The 21,379-nt window shown below is 35.8% G+C and overlaps 1 protein-coding gene and 1 long non-coding RNA gene across 2 annotated transcripts; both read right to left on the bottom strand.

The window, feature by feature from the left end:
• Positions 1-9,044: 9,044 nt before the first annotated feature.
• On the bottom strand, positions 9,045-9,474 carry LOC134793773 (uncharacterized). Its single transcript, XR_010144585.1, has 2 exons — positions 9,333-9,474; positions 9,045-9,222 (listed from the first exon to the last, which is right to left on the bottom strand). It is a non-coding gene; the product is annotated as an uncharacterized LOC134793773 (long non-coding RNA).
• A 2,489-nt stretch (positions 9,475-11,963) lies between these two features.
• On the bottom strand, positions 11,964-19,762 carry LOC134793753 (cuticle protein 3-like). Its single transcript, XM_063765424.1, has 4 exons — positions 19,643-19,762; positions 14,989-15,272; positions 12,973-13,225; positions 11,964-12,408 (listed from the first exon to the last, which is right to left on the bottom strand). The coding sequence occupies exons 1-4, from the start codon at positions 19,652-19,654 to the stop codon at positions 12,310-12,312; spliced, it is 648 nt and encodes a 215-aa protein (XP_063621494.1). The 5' UTR covers positions 19,655-19,762; the 3' UTR covers positions 11,964-12,309.
• Between the last annotated feature and the right edge of the window lie 1,617 nt (positions 19,763-21,379).

The following is a 21,379-nucleotide window of genomic DNA, read 5'->3' as shown; positions in this document are numbered from 1 at the left end:
TTAATTTGGCAAACGATGTACCAAACACCCTGTATATTGACACGCCTATAAGACACTGACAATAAGGTCGTGTAGTCCTGGAAAATTGGGTTGTATTGTAAAGATGTTTTTAACTCGATTGTATTATCAATTCATCATAGACAACCATTCGTGAATCTCTTGAATTGCAAGAGGATAAAGTTTTGTCAGCTGTGTCACGGACTAGTCTACTAGGACGAGCAATCGCCATATTGAGTAGCGTGACTTTATATTTAGTTCCCAAAAGTACAGCAGATGTCTCTAGTAGTGTCAAATGTTGCAAATGGTTGCAATAAGTGTGATTCTGTATTAATGTCATCTGACGGGTTTGAATGACAACTATCGTCATGCTCTCGTCTTGCCTCAATGTTGATAATAGATTTCGTGAGATGGCGCTTCGACCATACCCGTACTTGCCCGTACTGAGGGCCTACCGCGAACCACGTTCGACGTGTTGCCCCTCTGTCGCACTTGTAAATTTGTATGTAAGTGCGACAGGGAGGCAACACGTCGAACGTGGTTCGCAGTAGGCCCTCTGAATGCGTTTCGTTTGACGCATATTTTTTGAAGCTGTTTGATATTAAAAAAATATATAAATATATTCATACGGATAATAGCATTAGCGATGTCTTATTAATTTTAATAACTGTAATACATTTTTCTTTCACATAATATTAATGTTACCGACGCGCGGTAACACGATACATTACATTTAAGTATTTTTACCTATTTGTAATATATAGATGGTCAAGCAAATCTTGTCAGTAGAAAAAGGCACGAAATTCAAATTTTCTATGAGACGATATCCCTTCGCGCCTACATTTTTCAAATCTGTCGCCTTTTTCTACTGACAAGATCTGCTTGACCAAGTATATTTGATAATTTTTCGCAAATTAAAGTTCTATTTTTCTACTGACATAATTATTTATTTACACTGGGTACCATGACAACCTCAAATATTATACTCGTAACATAATTATATTAATTATGTAATAAAAAGGTAAGTAATGCTGGATATAGTAACAGTTAACTACCTACAAAAAAGTGATAGATATCTTCGAAAAGTCGAATAGAGTTGGACCAAGGAAAGTTTGCAGCGATTTTGATAGCCCATGCAGTGCAAGTGTTATTTACACGTCATAATTTCATAGAAGTTTGACATTTAAAGGCCTTTGCACACCGGCTTGCGTGTGCGTGACTTGCAAGGCCCCAACGTTGTCTGTTCACTTTGACGGCGCAGCAACTAGTATCTCTTCTCTCTCCTCGCTCTTTTAACAATGCCATTTGTCAAAAAAGGACAACCATACTGTTGACAAGATGAACTACTCAGAATCATTCCGGGAGTGGGCAGTCAACGTGAAAAAATGTTCAATCGCTGGAAAGTGCAGGGGTCAAAATGTCCATACGGAACCGGCTGTCTATGTAACTAGACGTAACAAGACGGAGCCCCGCGTAGCGGGGCTCCTATTTCTGGGCGGTTTGCCCTTCGGGCATCTGAAGCTACGTAACGAACCTAACCTACCTACTATTTGCCACATAGACAGCCGGTTCCGTATGGACATTTTGACCCCTGGACTTTCCAGCGACTGAACATTTTTTCACGTTGACTGCCCACTCCCGGAATGCTCAGAATCACGAGTTCTTTCTATCCTAATAGGAGAAAAAAAGTGTCCCAAGGTTTTTTTCCCATTCCGTTACCATTTTTTCATAGACTTTGTATGGCTGTTTCGGAATGGAAAGATCGAAAAATGTATGGAAATCTTTGGACACTTTTTTCTCCTATTAGGATCAAAAGAGCACATGATTCTGAGTAGAAATAACACAAAAAATCCTAATTTTGAAAAAAAAGTGTAGGGGACAACTTTAAATAAAATGGCCCATGTGTGCTCTTTTAGGGATGTGAAAAGTCGATTTTAATCATGTTATATATCGATAAACGCTACACAGTGGAACGAAATAGCTATTAATTGAAGCTTCAATATCTTCGTTAAACATAAACATAATTAAAATGCTAATGGATACTGAATATATTAGAAGACAAACAATAAGAATATAAAACTAAAACTAACTACAATTAAAATAACTAAAACTAAAAATTAAAAATACCTATCAAAATTTGGTGCCCTCGGGAGGGTGCCCAACACGCAGGCAGCGTTCCCGCGCTGGATTGCAATTGAAATTCTCTGCGCGAGAAAGCTGCCCGCGCGGGGGTCGCCCGTTGCCTCCCTCAACTAAAACTAACCACAATTAAAATAACTAAAACTAAAAATTAAAAATACCTATCAAAATTTGGTGCCCTCGAGAGGGTGCCCAACACGCAGGCAGCGTTCCCGCGCTGGATTGCAATTGAAATTCTCTGCGCGAGAAAGCTGCCCGCGCGGGGGTCGCCCGTTGCCTCCCTGTGGAGCATCTGTGCGCCTCTGCCCCACGAACCAAGCGTCTCGACGCCAAACGCGACGAAGTCGTATTGGGCGCCGAGACAGCTGTACTTGGCTACCTTTTGACGCTCCCGAGTGTCCGCCGCCGCGCCAGCACGCCTGCTGGTCGATGGGACGTAGGACGCCGCTAGCGTGTCAGCGCAATATATTAGAATATAATAAAATAATTCAATTATTGCGGAACACATATTTTAGTAGGTATTTATGTATTTTAATTAAATATCTGAACTTTCCCTTCGTTCCCTGCTGGGGCGTGACGATAAAATTGTGATCTGATAACCACAATAAAGAATAAAAGCGTTTTTATTCATTTTAGGTATCGTTAAACCTTTGAAGTAAAATTAAAATTGCAAGAAATGTCGATAGTTTATCGTTATGACTTTATCGACATGGCTACAGCAAGGTGGAGTTACATTGTTAATCGTACACTAAACAAAAGTGGTTACAGTGACAGCTCGCTTAGACGTAATCTTTAAGTATATTATATCTATGGTGACGTGCACGTGCGCGTACGCCGCGCACACGCACACGTCATGCAAGCGGTGTGCCGTCTCTCATAAGGATCTGTATACTACAACGCCGAACGCGCACGTGCTCGTCACTCACTGTGCGGCTGCGTGTGCGTGACGAGCACGTGCGCGTTCGGCGTTGTGAGGGATTTTCGATCAGTTTTGACCACCTTCGTTTTATATTTTTATTATATGCTTTATAATATTTTACATCCCACTGTAAAACTCCCGTGTGATTATCTTGCTTAGTTTACGTAAAATATTTTTTTTTGTAGATGAGGTCAATGACCTTAAGAAATCATGTTTATCGGTTTATTTCCTAAAGTATTGTCAATGTGGCCGCAAGTTTTATTACTGAGTTTAAGTGAAAGATACTCAATAATTGTACAAAATATCAGCATCTTAATAGTGCCTTTGAATTAAAAGTTATAAGATGCTAAAGTTTTTTAACATTTTTTTTATTTCTCATATATTTTCCAATATTAGCCTTTTATTTTTTATAGAGTGTAATTAAAATAAGGTAAACTATCATCATACATCATCATCATATCAGCCTTTTATCGCCCACTGCTGAGCATAGGCCTCTCTTCGAGTACGCCACTTATCCCGGTCCCGAGCCAATCTCATCCAGAAGTGACCCGCAGTCTTCCGGATGTCATCCACCCAACGAGCCAACGGACGCCAGGCACTCCTTTCGTCTGTAAGCGGCCACCATTCCGTTAACATTTTGGCGCACCTGTCATCACTCTGCCTGGCAACATGTCCCGCCCAGCTCCACTTGAGTTTGGTAATGACGTATCCGACTATAATTCCTAAACTAAAATAGACTATAAACTATAATTCCTCAAAATTTCAAAAGCTAATCTTGCGGGATTTAGGATTTATAACATTCCTAAGTTTTTTTCCGATTTCTATGGAAATAGGGTTGTCAAGTTTGAAGTTAAGAAATAATACTTCAATAGGTATAGTTTTTGACAAAGAAAATTTTGAATTTAACTCTTTATTGAGAATTGTCATAATTCATCATCATTATCATCATCATCCGAATGAATAAGAATTTCTTCTTCTATCTTGCTGCTTTTGACAAAACCATGACATGTTTCGACAGCAATTTGTGTAACGTTCTTCACAGTCGTGTGTGAACTTGATAACAATTTTTTAGAGTTGCGTACCTCAAAAGGAAAAAACGGAACCCTTATAGGATCACTCGTGTGTCTGGCTGTCCGTCTGTCACAGCCTATTTTCTTCGAAACTACTGAACCAATTAAGTTGAAATTTGGTACACATATGTAAGTCTGTCACCCGAAGACGGACATGTAACGTAAATAAATTAATTTTTAACATAGGGGGCACTTTTGGGGGGTAAATGAGACGATTAAAAAAATGACCATTCCCCCCGCCCTTTAGATCCGAAACTACTGGGTCTAAAGTTTTGAAAAAAAAAATACACAAAATAGGTCTTTACCTATAGATGGCAGGAAAACCTATTAGAAATATGCAGTCAGGCGTAAGTCGGACTTAATTACTTAGTTTTTGATCTGACCCCTACGGGTTTTTAAAGACATTTCACTTACGTTTCACATCAAAAAATACATATACGAGGGACGCCTTCCCAACACCACATCATATTCTTCATCAGAGATATGTCACAGTGGCCTGATATGGCCGTTCGTTCTACTATAGAGTTAATGCTTTTCAGGCAAGCGTAACAACAAAATACTCTACACTCAAACAACAACGAAAACACACTAAACAATCTAAATACTTGATGTACCAAATAAATGCTTAATTATTACAACAATAAATATTTTATTGTGTTACTACGGTTTTCAGATACGGCCGCTTGTGTTTCATTTGGATTTACAGACATTTTAACTATGTAGGTACACCACCGGAGATAAAGGTGACAGCCCTGACCCAAATATTAAAAAATACATATTTCGGCAATCCTGCGTTATTTTCGTTCAATTTTTTTTTCAGTACTGCCTATCGTAGCATAGAACCGTTTTGTTTAGAAATAAAATGCTAAAATTGTAGGATTATCGAGAAAAAAAATTATTTTTCTATATGTAAAAAAAAATATATATCGCCATTCTGGATCATAGATTAAACTTTTTTTTGATGAATGGAATACCTCAGAACAGCCCTAATAGATCTAAAATAGAATATTTAAAAAAGATGCACGTAAAATGAGAAATTACATTTCTTAGGTTTCTATGGACATTTCTCGAGTTTTTGATTATCTCCAAAACTATGCATGATAAAATTTTGGACCTTCACTTTGAGCATTAATTTGATGAGGTTAATGCGATGAATTAAAAAATGAAGATAGTCAAAACTGATCGGAAATCCCACACTGTGAGCCGGTGTGCAATTATTGTGTGCCTTAAAATGACACTTGCACTGTATGGGCTATCAAAATCGCTGCAGACTTTTCTCGGTCTGACTCTAGGTAGTCATGTTAAAGAAAATGAATACAATATGTACTTATGTATACAATTCATCACAAATTACAATACCTATTGACATCTTCAAAAAGTGATTTATCCTGTCGGGCCTGATCAAATTGGTCGATTTGATCAGAAATGTAATTGGCGTCAATCTCCAAGTTTAGATTTATGGTGATATTAGAGCCCTCTAAATTGAAAAAATGCCCCAGAACGAAAATACTGGCCTCACAAATTGGTATTCTTGCGTCCGCACCTCATTTTATCGGTAATATCGTTCATTATCGGCGGGTGAATTCGGCGAGCCAAATTGGCGTTTGCGTCCGCACCTCTCGATTCGATCGGGCAATTTAATCAGATTGGCGAAAAATTGTTTAATCTGGATACACCTTTACGTATCAAATATATCTTCGAAAAATCGAATAGGTAGTCATGTTTTCGGACATTTGGGACCGACCATGCACGACCACAGCGCCACCTAGCGAGCGCAACTTTCTATCTTTCTTTCGCGAGATATTCTGTCACAAAACTTTCAAACGAGAAGTAAGTAAACATCGTAATAATTTCAATGAAATCTAATGATGTTACAGTATATTCGACATTTTTGGACGATGGCTGTATTGACAATTACATTAGCATTGTGGTTTTCAGTTAAAATGAACGTGCTTGTGACGGGAACAGGGTTTCGTGCCATAACCCATGAAATTGTCTTCCAGCTCGAGACAATGAATAAGGGCAAAAATTTGGTGTTAGCTGGGCACGTACTGGAGGTGCAAGACATTTGGCAAGGCGCCAGGCCAGGAGCTACATAATCAAAGCCCGAGTGGTTCGTCAAGCCTCTGTGACGGCGACTGCGTACAAGGCAGCCTTAATTCTTAATATCAATCGTCATGTTACTAGTGTAACATGCGATTGTGTTTATTAAAAAAGTGGCAAATGCAAGCACATTGCAGCACTAATTTACTACATCAATCACCACCACTAAAACCAGCCAGGAACAAAAATGGGGCAAGCCAAGTGTCCCACAATTTACGAACGAAAAGTAATCCAAAGGGAGATACTTCCACGAAATGTATCCTACATCAAAGAAACACAAGTGTGAAGCTTTTCAGTTCGATGTCTCAGATTTAAAGGAAGATTGTGCCTTAAAACGTGTACTTACTGGAAGCTGCTGAAATAAATTGTACAGAAGATATTGAAATTTCCGTTAGCAAAGTTATCCAAAATTTAGTAGAACACACTGATATTAATATTCAAAAAGAAGATTGTGTTACATGTCTTGAAAACTTTAGTATTTTTAGAAAAGAGTTTGATGTGTACCAAAGTGAAGCTAGTCTAGTTATAGAAAAAACATTAAAAAACTTTTATGAAGCTAATGTTGTGTTGGCAGATAAAGAAATTTTTAAATTATGTAGTGACACAATAGAACAATCAATGTGTCAAGAGTGGTACTCGGCGAGGAGACTAAGAAAGCCTTGGTTGTGCACTAGTGTAGACGGTGTTGTTATACATATGCAATGAATGTGTCAGAATGTTAGTAGAAGTCCTGTATCTTGTAAAAACCAACCTATTGTAGATTTTGATAAACAACAATATAATTAGTGTAATATTTGCAGTTTGTGAATGATCAACCAGAACTAAAAAGAAGCAAACCATATTATATTATACCCAAATTCAAGTGCAAGTGTATGACACTGGTATGACTATTATATGTGTGATTTCTTTATATATTCACCAAAAGGTAGTTGTATTGTATAGTAAGAGCAGACAGAGACAAAGACTTTATTAAAGCAGCAATTCTAAAAAGTGAAGAATTTTACTTCGCTCATTATCTACCGCTCTTGTATTCTACAAGAACAAACCAAACTTTGAGTGAGAAAAACCAGCCAAAGCATAGTTTTACAGGTAAAAATATAATCAATACAATGTTAGGTAATTAACTTTTAAAATATGTAATAAAAGGTAAGGTACTACTGATCTCAATAAGTACAGTTAGCATCATTGTCATACAGGCATGAAGCATACTGATTAATTAAGTTTAGTTAAAAATAATAATTTATATGTTTAAATGTTGTTAACTCAAAATGTTTATTACTGTTTTTTTTTATATGTAAGTATAGTAAAGTAGCCGAATATTGCAGTATCACACTTTGTTAAAATTAGCAATACACATACCTAGCTGTAAGTAAGGAACTCAACATTTTAATATCTTAGAATCCTAGCATACCTAAATATTAACCTGACCTTATTTGATTGTTTTTGTTTTGTTTTAATGTTTGAATCTTTAGACTATGTTTGATTCTGATGTATGTATTGTCCCTATCGCATAAGCGTTTTGGCATCCTTAGCTGTAAGTTTATGCATGTGACTGAAATAAAGAAATATATGACAAATGGTATGTACAGTCTAGTTCATAAATATGTATAAATTTCTTTACCTTTATCCATTGTAATATGGTGAAAAAATGTACACACATTTATGAACTTGACTGTACATTAGACTTATGAAAATGTTGATCAGTCCAGTGCTTGGTCATATTAAACCCTAACCTGACTGACACATTTTCATAGGTCCACGGGCCCATGTTATAAATATGTGGCGGTCAATGTCTGTGGTTCCTTATGCTCCATGTGCAATAAGGGTCCTTCAGACATGAAAAGTCACATAACATTTACAGGTTTTGTGTGAAATAAAAACAAATTTAAATTAAAAATGTTTTAATAGCTTTTTAAATAATGTAAATATTGTAAAAAATAACTGTTGTTTTATTTGTTTGAAAATATAGGTGGTTGCAGGTTTACCAGTACACAACAAACATGTAATATATCATCAATATGATAAAATAAATTTACAGGTATTTTATGTAGTATCTGATAAATTTTTAAGTGCTGCATTATTCTTTCGGCATGAATTCTGACTCGAGCTATTTTATAAGTTGCATCGGTCTCTTCCCTTGTAAATTCACCTTTATTCTGGAGAAAATGTGGCATAATAATAGCAATTTCTTTTCCACTTTCATCAATTACCTTCTTTATTGCCGGAAATCCCTTATCAGCCAATACAATATCCCCATTTTCTAAGTAGTCGACTAATCCTGACTACCGTTATTTGGGAGACACTTTTTCTTTCACCACTTACTTTTGACTTGAACGAAATGAAGCCTCTTGGAGTAATACTAATAACAGTGTTGGCCGAAAGTTAATCCAAATTGAAAATGCTGGCCATTAACCATTATAAATTGAACCGTAATCTGTAATCGTCCGTTACGGTTTAAGGTTCAATTTATAATGGTTAATGGCCAACATTTTCAATTCGCATTAACTTTCGGCCAACACTGACTAATAAGCACTTTTTATAGAGTGAGTAGCAATACACACGATTATCAACACTTGATGGTACTTCTATAGGAAACTCTGTACAATCAATAATGACTAGTGTTACTATACTCCGGACGGAAGCATTCTGGCATTGTCTGCTGCACAACATTTTTGTCTGGCCAAAAAACCCAATTTGATGTACCAGCTGCTATTTCTTCAACATACGAGCAGAATATTCTTGACACTGTTTTCCAGCAATTCAAAGTCACTTGTATTAGTTATATTAATAGCATTAACTGCTTCTATTTTTTTCGCGTTTCTTCGTTCCATATAACGTTGAAACCTCGATATTGCCGCATTTTCGTCAATCCGTTTTGTTTTTTACTGCGGGGGAAATATCCTTGGAACATAACTGGGACTGACTTGTTCATCGGCCTTTCTACCACCGATAAAGTGAGCACTGCAAATTGGGTGCCATAGAGATCCATCGGGACTGTAACAAAATAATTCACCGTTAAAACTTCATACGATTATAACATAAATCAAATGATTGCGTATTTAAGGAAGGTAATATGATTTTAGAGGTTAGGTTAGGTGACTTACTTTTTTGTCCTTACGGCAATTATCCATTTATTGCGCTGTTCTTGTTTCCACACTACTTTTGGAAATCTATAAAATTTGCAGTCACTACTTCTGCTAGTGTTTACACGATTAACAATAACACATCTTGCTGTGAAGTGAAGACCATTTTTATCTAAAACATCGAATGTTTACTGCAAAGCAAAGCAACTAACTCACACAATGACACGTGTACAGATGCGCTGTTCACACATAGAAACGCAAATGATGCGGTAGTATACAAATTATTGCGCCATCTATCCGCTCGTATAAGAAAAACTAAGAACTACACCAACTACACCTAACAACTACAACGTCTACAACTCTTCTAGTGGCAGCGACCTCTTGCGGAATACACTACACAACCTACAGCCCGCTGAATGACAAACGCCATCTAAGTTTAATACAAAAATAATGTTTTCTTCCGGGGTACGCTACTCAATATGGCGATTGCTCGTCCTAGTAGACTAGTCCGTGGCTGTTTTGATGCTTTGCTAAATACGTCGTCATAAATATGGTCACGCTCTCATACTAAAAGTTAACTAGCTGATACTTAATTTCTGTCACCGTCGTAAAATGAACGTCCTAGTAATGATTTTACGAGTTCGCAAAACATTAATTAAATTAAATTTTCTTGCTTTAATAATAATGAAATATGCGAACATAATAAAGGCGTGATGCGGACAAAATTTCCACCCGATAGTAGATTAAAATGTTGTCAGTTATTATTTATCTAAAATCTTGGACACCATTGTAATATAGCCAAAACCTTTCATGCCATTTTTAGATTACCTATCTACTTTTAAATGCAAACTGTAAAGATATAATTATTTTTGTTTAATAAGTACAAATTAGCAAATACAAAGGTCTAACCTCCAAGTGTGCCTATAAATTCTATATAATTATATAACTTGTATACGCAAACTCAAATGATTGTCGTTAATAACCACTATTTATATGTAATATTCGTATTGTTAATATTGCGATGCCTTGCTAGATTTAACGATTATATGTGAAGCTATATTGTAAAATTTAATAGGCACCTTTAATAAATGAATTTTAATACATAATTATAAAGCTTTTGCTTTATTTGCGTACACCGAGAAAAAAATTAAGACTTTTTATGAAAATGATCCCAGAAAAATATAGGTACTAGGTACTTATTTTGAACTGTACCTACAATCAGCACCAGATAGATTGTGATGGTTAAATTGGAAATATAATATGTACTTACTATCAGCCGCAAAAGTGCATGGCATTTCGCAGCTCACTGTACATCGTAAGATCGTAACACACTCTAGTTGCCATGTAAGTAAATAAGGTTTTGTCCCGATATATTTGGCCACTTTGACCGTCATTAGCAATTTGATGCTGACTGTACATTACTTTCCTCACAAAGACGTACATATAAATCTTATGTACCTACTCCAATGAGTACACTTACGTATTTTCGTATCAATATGCACATACTTTTTAGGGTTCCGTACCCAAAGGGTAAAAACGGGACCCTATGACTAAAGACTCCGCTGTCCATCCGTCTGTCTGTCCGTCCGTCTGTCTGTCTGTCGCCGGGCTGTAACTCATGAACCGTGATAGACAGTTGAAATTTTCACTGATGATGGAATTTCTGTTGCCGTTGCCGCTATAACAACTAAAAACAAAATAAAATAAATATTTAAGTGGGGCTCCCATACAACAAACGTGATTTATTTGCCGTTTTTTGCGTAATGGTACGGAACCCTTCGTGCGCGAGTTCAGCTCGCACTTGGGCGGTTTTTTGTAGAATAGGTATGATACTATTTTTGAATCAAAAACAAACAAAATTGTTATAACATTTTTATTAAAATATAAAAATAAGAAACGTATTTACAAAAGTAAGAATAATTATAATATGATCATCTCATGTTATCACAATATCATACAGGATATGCAATGACGCGACTGACTACGGAGACACCAGAGGTATAACGACATGAAAGGGTTTGCTATAAATAATTCTATTTTAAAATCGAATTAGTTATTCGAATATTATTTGAATACTTGCAAACCCTTGGCACTTGCGACATTAGTTTGCGACAACAGAATTTGACTGTTTCAAAGGCAGTAAGTAAAATCATGTAAGAAAATCTTTAGAAAGCTTAGTTTTAAACAATTTGCCATAACGGCAATCTAACCGATTGCCAACTGGTGACATTCTTAGCCAAATCCTTGTATTGACAATAGTAGTTTGTTTTACAAGGGATTATAATGATATATGTATTTCCGTTTAAGGGCGTACATTGAATCCTGAATGAAGCGATGAATTCTACAATAGAGTCCCGAACGCAGTGAGGGATTCTAAAGTAGAATCCTGAGCATAATGAGGGACCCAAGTGTTAACGCCCAAGACGAAATAATCTTGATACCGTGTGACACATACTGCTTTTCACATCAACTATGAGGAAATTGTTCCAAAATATGTATTATTTGACCAAAAAATAAACAGTATGCAAGAAAGAAAAAATCGTGTCCTGGAACAGAAAAGTACAACTTTGATCCCTCCTAGCAGGGAAGAAAAGTGCTACTTTGATCCCTCCTAGCGGGGAAGAAAAAGCCCTTTCGAATAGGTGATGTGAAAAATATATTGTAAATTAACGTCGTACAAACAATACAGTTAAATTAAAGCTTAAACCAAAACTTAATTTGATTAACTTGCTTTTTTATGCACTAATATAGTGAACATATTATTTCAAAATTATGGCATGGTCGGATTTGGACTGATTAAAATGACAGTGGCTTATCAATCAGTCAAAAATTAGACCACTGTGGGATATTTACGACATCATTTTAACCTACCGTAAAGATCGGTTACTATTTTATTGATTAAAAATAATGAGTATCTATGGTTTTAAGTTTCGTAGTGTCTGACGTCATAGCCCCTCACTTCACAGGTACGGAGTACGGTTAGTCCTTACACTAGAGTTTACTGCTGGTAGTATTGGCCCTTGTAGTCAAGGGCTGCCCTATCTTGCTGTTGTCTGGCGGCCTCAGGGTTGTTCTTGGCCTCTAACGCGTCACGCTCCTGGAAACAATGTAAATGCAAAATTAATAGATATTTTTACGAAGATAGGATGAGATAATATTTTCTAATTTACACAGTACACATTAATGAATAAAATAAATACATTCCTTTTTACGACTTATTCATGAAATGTGATTTTTTAATCTGAGAATTGACTTAACCAAAACATGAATTTATTAAAGCCAAATTACTGTATATGCGCTATACATAGCTTTCGAGCATATATTTTAGACAGAGCCTTTTCCAAATCATAAGATAAAAATCATCAAACCAATGTCACAAAGGGATAAAAAAACCAGGCTATTCAGATGTTGTTCACTCGTTGAATGCTAAAGGTTTTTGCCGTTAGGGATATACCTTGTTGGAATAAGTACGGTTTTCTCACAATGTTTTCCTTCGAAACTTCGTATACATACTTATAAGAATATAAATAACAGTTGAAAAACGAAATGGTGCGAATAAGAGTTCGATCCTACTGTATTAAAGTCACATACTTTACAACTCAGCTAATTCGCTGCCAAATCATGAAAAAACCAGATCCTAAGTCAGATTTTCAATACTAACCGCATTAGCCTTAATTCCGGCGTAGATGAGGTCCAATCCCTTCTGGATCTCAGGGGACACCGGGGGCGGGGTGGGGATATGGTCTCCCTTGACCCTGAAGCCGAACTCGTCCGCGGTGTACTCGACCGTGATGACCTCCCCGTTGGGGGCGGTGTAGCTGTAGGAGCCGTGCTGGACCAGCGCGTTCTGGTCTTCGCCGACGGATTTCAGGAAACCGGACTCTTCGGCTTGGATATGGTTGCCGGTTTCGTACCTGGAATTGAGATACTGAAATGTTAGATATTGTTTCGTGCGTCGCTTTATTGTTTGGATCAAGTGCTGGTTATAGTGGGAAGAAGCCGGAAAAGTCCTATGATAGTTTTTTGGACATCATCGCGAATTTGTTTAATCGCGATCGCGAAGATCCTTAGTTCAAACAGCCTTAATAAAGTACCTAAATTTTTGTAGCTATTAATTGTAATCGTAAAAATCTGATCGAAAGTAAAAGTTTTTAGGCAATCGTATATCCATAACATATTTACAGAATTTACGGTAGGTACCGTGTATAGAAGTTGCGGGCATAAACTAGTTAAAATTATCCAATTTTAACTAGTTTATGCCCGCAAATTCTTCTACGTGAAACTTCGAGCATTGTAACTGGAGGCGTCATGGCTGTCATTTTCTGTACGAAACAGTCTGCCGATTTTTGCGGGGGAGGGGACGTCAAATGTATTGCTATTTCTACGTGATTTGTACGTAACGTACTAATAGCCATGTTAGTCCATACTAAAGCTTACACAATAGTGCAAGTTTCTCGCCAGAGGGGTAAGCTCTTAAAGGCGACTACAGTTATTAAATGCTCTAAGACGTGAAATGATTTCCGTAATATAAAACTAGGTATCCTATGTTCTTCGCTGGGACTAAAACTATCTCAATTCCAAGTTTCATCTAAATTTATTCAACGGTTAAGAGTGAAGAGGTAACAGATAGAGGCACGGATAAAGTTGTTATTTTCGCATTTATAATATCAATAAATACGTATGAGATAGGTTAGCAAAGTTAACGATTGGATCAACAAGCCGCCTGAGTAAGAACTACATACTTACAAGGATTGTTGTATAACAGTAATGACCTTTGTTACCACAAATTTCACTCGTAACAACTCTAAATTGACTTTACCCTTGGGACAGAGTAAATATTTGTTAAATTGATTATGATTTTTTCTACAAATAACTCGAATAAACGTCTAGGAATTTACATTATAAAAAGTGTTTGCATAGCATATTTACAGTCTTCACTTTAGAGTGGTATGCTTACATGTCAACCAAAAATCTGTTAACAGTAACTTTTGTTTTAGATTAACTAAAGCAAATTATTAAAAAAAAATATATGTTAAATGTTTAAAGAAAACGTAAATATTTCGTTGGATTTACATTTTCTACTAAATTTTTGAATATTTGAACCAAAAAACTTACATTTCTAATAAAAGCGCGTGGTATGAACCTATCTAGACCGCCATTTAGCCTAAATTATAATTATAAAAGTAAGTAATTGTCAAATTAAAAAAATATACAGCTTCGATCAAGCATTTCATCTTAGTTGGTATCCTTTTACATCTTATGGTATTGTCATCTTATCATCTTAGGTATAAGGCCAGTCATTCTAATTTCTCGAATTTGATTTAATTAATTATAAAAAAGATATATTTTACGGTATTTAGCAGACAGATAACATGGGCTAGCCGATCTTTAGGCGAAAGCGAAAATTTTATATTTATATTAAAACAAATACTGGCACTACCTACTGACACATTTCTGCCGCAAGGCAATGTCAGAAAGTAACTACGGTGTCAATTTAAATTAACCATCGAACGTCATGTCATATCATATTTAGATGCTACTAGAATCTAACCTCTAACCCCCTTATTTATAAATGCACTACAAATCTCAATTAGCTAATAATCGTTTGTCCTTATCTAACATTTTGACTTATGTATGAATAAGGGGGTAACTCAACAAAATAAATAAGGTTACTTACGCAGTCTTGTAGCTTCCGTCGGTGCCTTGTTCCTTATCAAAACGAATGATGGGAATGAAGGTGGTAGTTTCCAGCTGCACTTTAGGTCTGAAGTCGTCGATCTGCTTGGCCTGTCTGAACTCCTGCGGCTGCTGTTGCTGCTGCTGTCTGTAGTCTTGGGGGTAGTTGTTGTAGTTCTGTTCGGCAGCTTGTTGGTCGTCCAACGACTGTGCCTGCTCCGGCTTCGACGGTGCTCTTCTCTGAGGAAGAGCTACCGCCAGGGACGCAACAGCACAGAGAGTTATCTGGAAATAACAAATGTAGAAATTAGTATAAGTTTATTTTCGAGCAATATATATTTCTTTGCAATAAGGGATCCCCTTTCCCTAACCTGAAGAGAGGGTGTCTTTAATTTTTTAAAGCTAAATTATGAAGTCAATGAAATGGCTCTTAAAAGATTTAAATGAGATGCGATCGTGCAAAATTAAACTCAAGTCGAGAACATTACTCAACTTTTCATTTCTACAGATGGCGGGCGGACCCATTATTTTGCAAAACTTACGTTAATCTATGCCAAACAGGCGCCAGTTGCTTTAAATGTTTATATTTTTGATTTAAATGTTACCATTTCTTTATTTTATTTTAATTTTATAAACGGATAAAAACCCGATACCTTCGACTAACGATAATCGGTGCAATTATGATCGTACCTACTGGTATAATGATCGATATCGATTGCGCGTTGGATTATTTGATAAATGTAAGTATTACACACGAAGGAATTACGTAGAGTGAGAGTAATCGGGCGGAATAATAAATCGTGGAAATGAATGCATTATATCACCACGTTATTCCGTCATACATTCATAACATAAGAGACGTAATGTGATTTTAGATAAAAATATAATAGCCCATTATGAATAACTAAATAATGAATTAATAAAGGCTATTCATAGTTGTAAAAATCTATTTAAATTACCTTGTTTTACCTGTTACAAAAGATTTATGTGAAAATGTCAAATCAATTCGACCTTCGAACATATATGGCGACGAATTACAGAACAATGTATAGTTTTATGCATCTGATACCTTGGCGATGATGCGATGATGTCAGACAAAAGAGCTTAATCATATTCGTTATTTCGTAAGATGAGATGGAACGGATACAATAGGCTTGTGAAACCTCATTCGGCACGCCGTTGGGGCGAAAGCGGACTCAACTTGTTACCACTTTCAGGACTAGCAATACTATTGTTTTCATTGAGATCTACTTAACTTTTGGTTATGGTTTGTTAGCATCATTAAGTATCTCATGTTGGTCAATCGCTGTTACGTCACACCAGTAGTTTAGTTGTTTGTTTTGCGTGTTGTAAAACTATGTCACCTCAAAAATATGTGTAAGGCATTAATTAATACGTATGGCTTTATAATAAATGCCTCGCGCAATCAATTCTATAAGCATTATGTTGAAAGTAAAATACAGCGATCTCTAAATGTAACATCTATGATAATAAGAAACTAAATTAGTATGGGTCGTTTGAAACTGCCAAGTAAACAAATAAGGCTTCATATATTTGATTCACGATTGTTAGCATACTGTAAAACGAATAGATGCTGAATGAGAAACGGTACTTGTATTATGCACCGTAATGTCTACAAACCCATCAAAAACGATTTAAGAGCCGTAACGGTCTTCTGAGACTTAAGCTTTTTGCTAGCACTAAAGTTTTAGAAGTGTTATGTAAGGATCGTGCCCGTAAGTGCACTAAACAGCTCAACTAACAGCGTCAGCTTCAAATCAAACAATTACCTTACAAACCCTGCCAATCGTCTGTCAGTTACGTTACTCTAGTCCATTGCGTTACGCCTTTTCAACATCTTTATATGTATAAACATTGAATGCAATTGTAAGTACTTAATGCAATATATTACACGCTTTGATTTAAGTTTAATTGATTGTTAAACATCCATTAGATTATGTGCTTCAGTGATTATTTCCAGTCGACGGGCGTGCTCGCGTAATTGCTTTATTTAACATACTCAATGCTTTATTTCATTTCATTGTTTGTTTATTGCAACTGAATACAACTGAATGTTAATCAGTCCGCGATATTGACGATTAAACATTACATGGCCCATTTGATCAAATCAAAATAAGGATGTATAAGTCAAGGTTAAAGATCAAATTGATATTTATTAAGTAAGATGCTATTTCGACTGTCTGTGTGGCTTCGAGTTTGTTTCTTTATTATTTACCACACAATTTTATAAAACGGATTCCCATTGATCACTTTGACATTGATTTAATACGCAAATTTCATTATTAAATTAAGAAACAGTCAATTAGTCGTAATCTGACCTTACACCTATGCGTCCAAATCATGTGCCACAAAGTTATGCAACCAATGTACAAAATCGCTTGTATAACTAAAAGTCTATTAAAATGAGGTTACACGAATGTGAAAAACAAATGGCATTGTCTTTCATATAAAGAGTTTTTTAGACAATATTACCTACACTTTCATTGCCAATTTTAAATATTTAATTAGTTACATACTTACGTTAATTATAAAATGATTGTTAAGAATGAAAAGCATTTTCGAGATTAAGAATTAAAATGTCGGATGTGTAAAATGGTCTTAAAATACGTTGTCATTTTTTTATTGCGGAATATTGCCTAACAATTTTAACAACGTCTGCTTTTGTGTACTTGTCAAAGCTAGAGGATATAAAGGTAGTATGTTTTGTTTTCGTTTATTGATTGTATTTTTAATTTTGAGTGATTTTTTTGTTAAAAGAAAAAAAATATTAAAAATTAATTGTCAACGTAGGTAGGTACATATTTTTGGGCCACCATATATTGAGTACCGATAAACCAAGAATAAGCCGATGCAGAAATGTCAGATACGAAATTAAGTATACACAAAAAAACTAGGATAAAACAATAATCCCGGTTAACCCTTCCAATATCTCATTGGAAAACCAGAGATATTAAATACAAACAAAATCTAGAAATTTGAATTAAAAATGTGACAAAACTTTTACTTTGTTTACTAACTCTCATATTAAATCACAACTTCATAAGTAACCCTAGCTAATCCATAAGCTCCAGTCAAAAACTGTCACAAGGTTTACGGCAATACTTTAGAATATATTTATACGTACATACATCAATCTATGCAAATAACTTATTTGCAAGTGCAACACTAATGTTCTGATTGACATTGAACCCACGTGGTTATCACACATGGACAGATTATGCCGGCATCGGCAATTGTTGCGTTATCGAGCGCCTTGGGGTATACCCGAACAAGATTTTAAAAATAAGCCCGCTTGGTTTTTTACACATTTGTCCTAGATTTATAGCCACAAAGTAACACAGTACAGTAGGTAGTACAGTAAGTAAAGTAAGTAGTAGTAGTAGTAGTTCATAACGATGGCGTTGTGAACTATATTTTTAGAAAGATCGTATTTTGAATTATTTTGTTAAGCTTTTTTGTGGTGTTATAAAGTATAACTTTTACCAATTACGATTACTTATCGTCAGGCTAATGCAGCATAGGGGCTATTCATAAATTACGTCATTTCAAATTAGGGGGGGGGGGTCTGGACATGGGATGACGGTAGCATGAAGTAGGAGGAAATGGGGTCATTTGAAGCATGCTTTTTGGATGATTATAGGGGGGGGGGGTCAAAAATCGTCAAAAATCGATGACGTAATTTATGGTAGGTAGAGATGAGCAGAGATGTTAATAAGTAAATAAATATTTATATAGTATATATTATATATGTGTAAAAAACTTAAAATATTACTTTGCTTTTGATACGTATTACTCCAAATTTCAGAATTTTTCATTACTCCAACATGGTGGCGAAGTGGTGAATCAGCGAATGGTAAATAAACCCCTTTATTAAGTTAACTGTGTAAACAAACAATAACATTTGATACCGCATTTAATTCAGATAATTATCTTACGCTAACGATCTTTTGAACACTTTAAATCAGGGCTCGGAACCGGTATTTTTAAAAAACCCCGAAGTAGACCAATATTTTGAATTATTTAATGCTCTTTACGTAAGACTGAATCATATATTTGGCTAACGACTCTGTATTATAAGATTGTCCAATTAAAAATGAAATAACAAACCAAAGAACGAAAAAGAACTTAATAATACCGGTATTTTTGTATGGAGCAAATACCGGTTTCCGACCCCTGCTTTAAATCCCAATAAGAGATGAAACGTTTACTGTACGAAATTATAACGCAATCCACAAGTTTCTTCCAGCGTCGCATGTTCCATGAAGACTTGTATTAACATTCGGCGTTATTCTACCAAGGGTACGAATCTGCCTGCTTAAAGTGAATGTCAGAGTTCGTGGCACGCCCACCGACCCTATTCGATCTCTTGCAATACTTGATCAAAGAAAATCCTTACGTTTGCTGCGCAACATCCTCTTTCGTCCTTCATCTTATTACGCTATTTTCTTCCACATCTTTCAATGTTTATTAACAAGATCAGGATATTTCATTTACTTACATAAGCAATATTATGATTTACATGTTTAAAGAAACCACTTTTGAGACTAATGGATTTATCGTGTCAAAAGGTAACTAAATAGGATACCTAACTGGGGATTCGGAAGGACGATTTCTTAATCTAGCTTTCTACTTACCAGAAGCTTCATTGTTTTTGCGAGTGATGCGGCCGCGAGACACGTGGTTCGTGAACTATGCCAGAGTGGTGGTCCACCGCTCACTTTTATACCTCACCCCTGCCACGCGCTCTGCTTCGAGCCATCTCACTTTCATGCCACTGCAGTATTGCAGCCACCGTAGCTGCTATCAATTTTTGATTTCAATGTCAGTAGGTACCGCAAATGCCCTTTTTGTAGGGTGGGAAACCATTAGATCATTTCTGTAAAAGGGAAGAGAATTTCTGTAAAAGAGTAGTCTTTGAAAACTAGAACGTTTCTCGCAAAGAAATACTGCACGTTTTATTAACAGACTCATATGAAAATGAAAACAGTTAACTTTTTTATTATATCGATATGTATTAACAGACTTCTAAATATAGATAGTTCTTATTTTGGTGACATTGTACATATTTAGTGATTTAATTAACTCTACTTGAAAGTGGTAAGGCAGGTAATAGATGTTTCGAAATTAATAAATAAGCGTGGAGAAATGTATATTTGCTATTTCACAAAATGTATAATTATTATTTAGCGTAAAATTCGTACGAGCATCTTACCATGGGATTTTAAAAAATCCAATAAATTGAAGCAAATTATTTTAATCATCACTAAACAGTTGAAATTTTAGGTACACCAGAAATTTGATTTCGAGAGTTAGCTTGCTTAATTTGGCTCTGTCTTTACAGAGTAGGATAAGAAATATTTACTTGCTTACATAGGTAAATCTGTTCCTTAAAGAGTAGTATTCTTGTTAATATCCATCCAAACGTACTTTTTACTTTGTTGCAAACATGCGTTATAATATGGTTTGTCTATAACTGTTACACCTTTATTCGCTACATTACCCATTTTTTATCTCCACTGTTATCAAACTATCGGTCAGCTGGTCATCGTCTGCATACGGTCTGGTTATGTAAAGAGTAGGCGTTGTTTCGCCCATCGGTGTGGCAACAAAAACCTAACGTTTATCAACATTACATAATAAGTTCCAAAGGGTGCGTGTAGTCACACCTCAAACGTACACTAATCGTCTTTAAATTGTCAGCTATAAACATAAAGCTGGACGAATCGAGAGCAACTTTTTGCGGTCTGAGACTATAAAACGCACTTCAAGTTTACACAGGAAAACTCGTCTGCTTACTTAAAGTAGCTCAAGTGATTCACATACCTCGTTAAGTTGATCACCATGCCAACAAATTTGAATTCTGTAACTCACGTAGTATCTTGTTCGTCACGAGTCATTTATTAAAATGAAGAGCGATTCTTGAAATTATTTTGCAAGATTTTTAAAATACGTTGTATTACGCGCGATAACTACAAGGTTTGAGAGCAAAGAAATATAATTTAAAACTAATTTGAATATGGTTATCTGTGAATACGTATTGACGGATATCTTTCCGATGCGTAGACCAATGTTGATGAAACCCTTTCCCTTATACCCCTGGAGTACCCGATCTAGATCATTGACCTTTTGTCCTATTGGGATAAATCCATTATTTGTTTAACGTGTGTTTTGTTTGTTAATCTTTCCACTTGTTCATAATCTCTGTTTATATTTTTGTAAGTGGGTCAAATAGTGTTACACCAAATCTGACCTCCTTACGATAACACACGGCATCACTGTCAAACGTTTCTTTATTTGGAACAATACCTTCATTTTCTGATTGGAACAGGCTGAACAAATTGACGAGCCGGTTATTTCCACCACTTGACTGA

This window comes from Cydia splendana, chromosome 9 (assembly GCF_910591565.1).
Source record: "Cydia splendana chromosome 9, ilCydSple1.2, whole genome shotgun sequence".
Taxonomy (NCBI): Eukaryota; Metazoa; Arthropoda; class Insecta; order Lepidoptera; family Tortricidae; genus Cydia; species Cydia splendana.
Note: the sequence above shows the minus strand (reverse complement) of the source record. Positions and strands in the feature narration are given on the sequence as shown.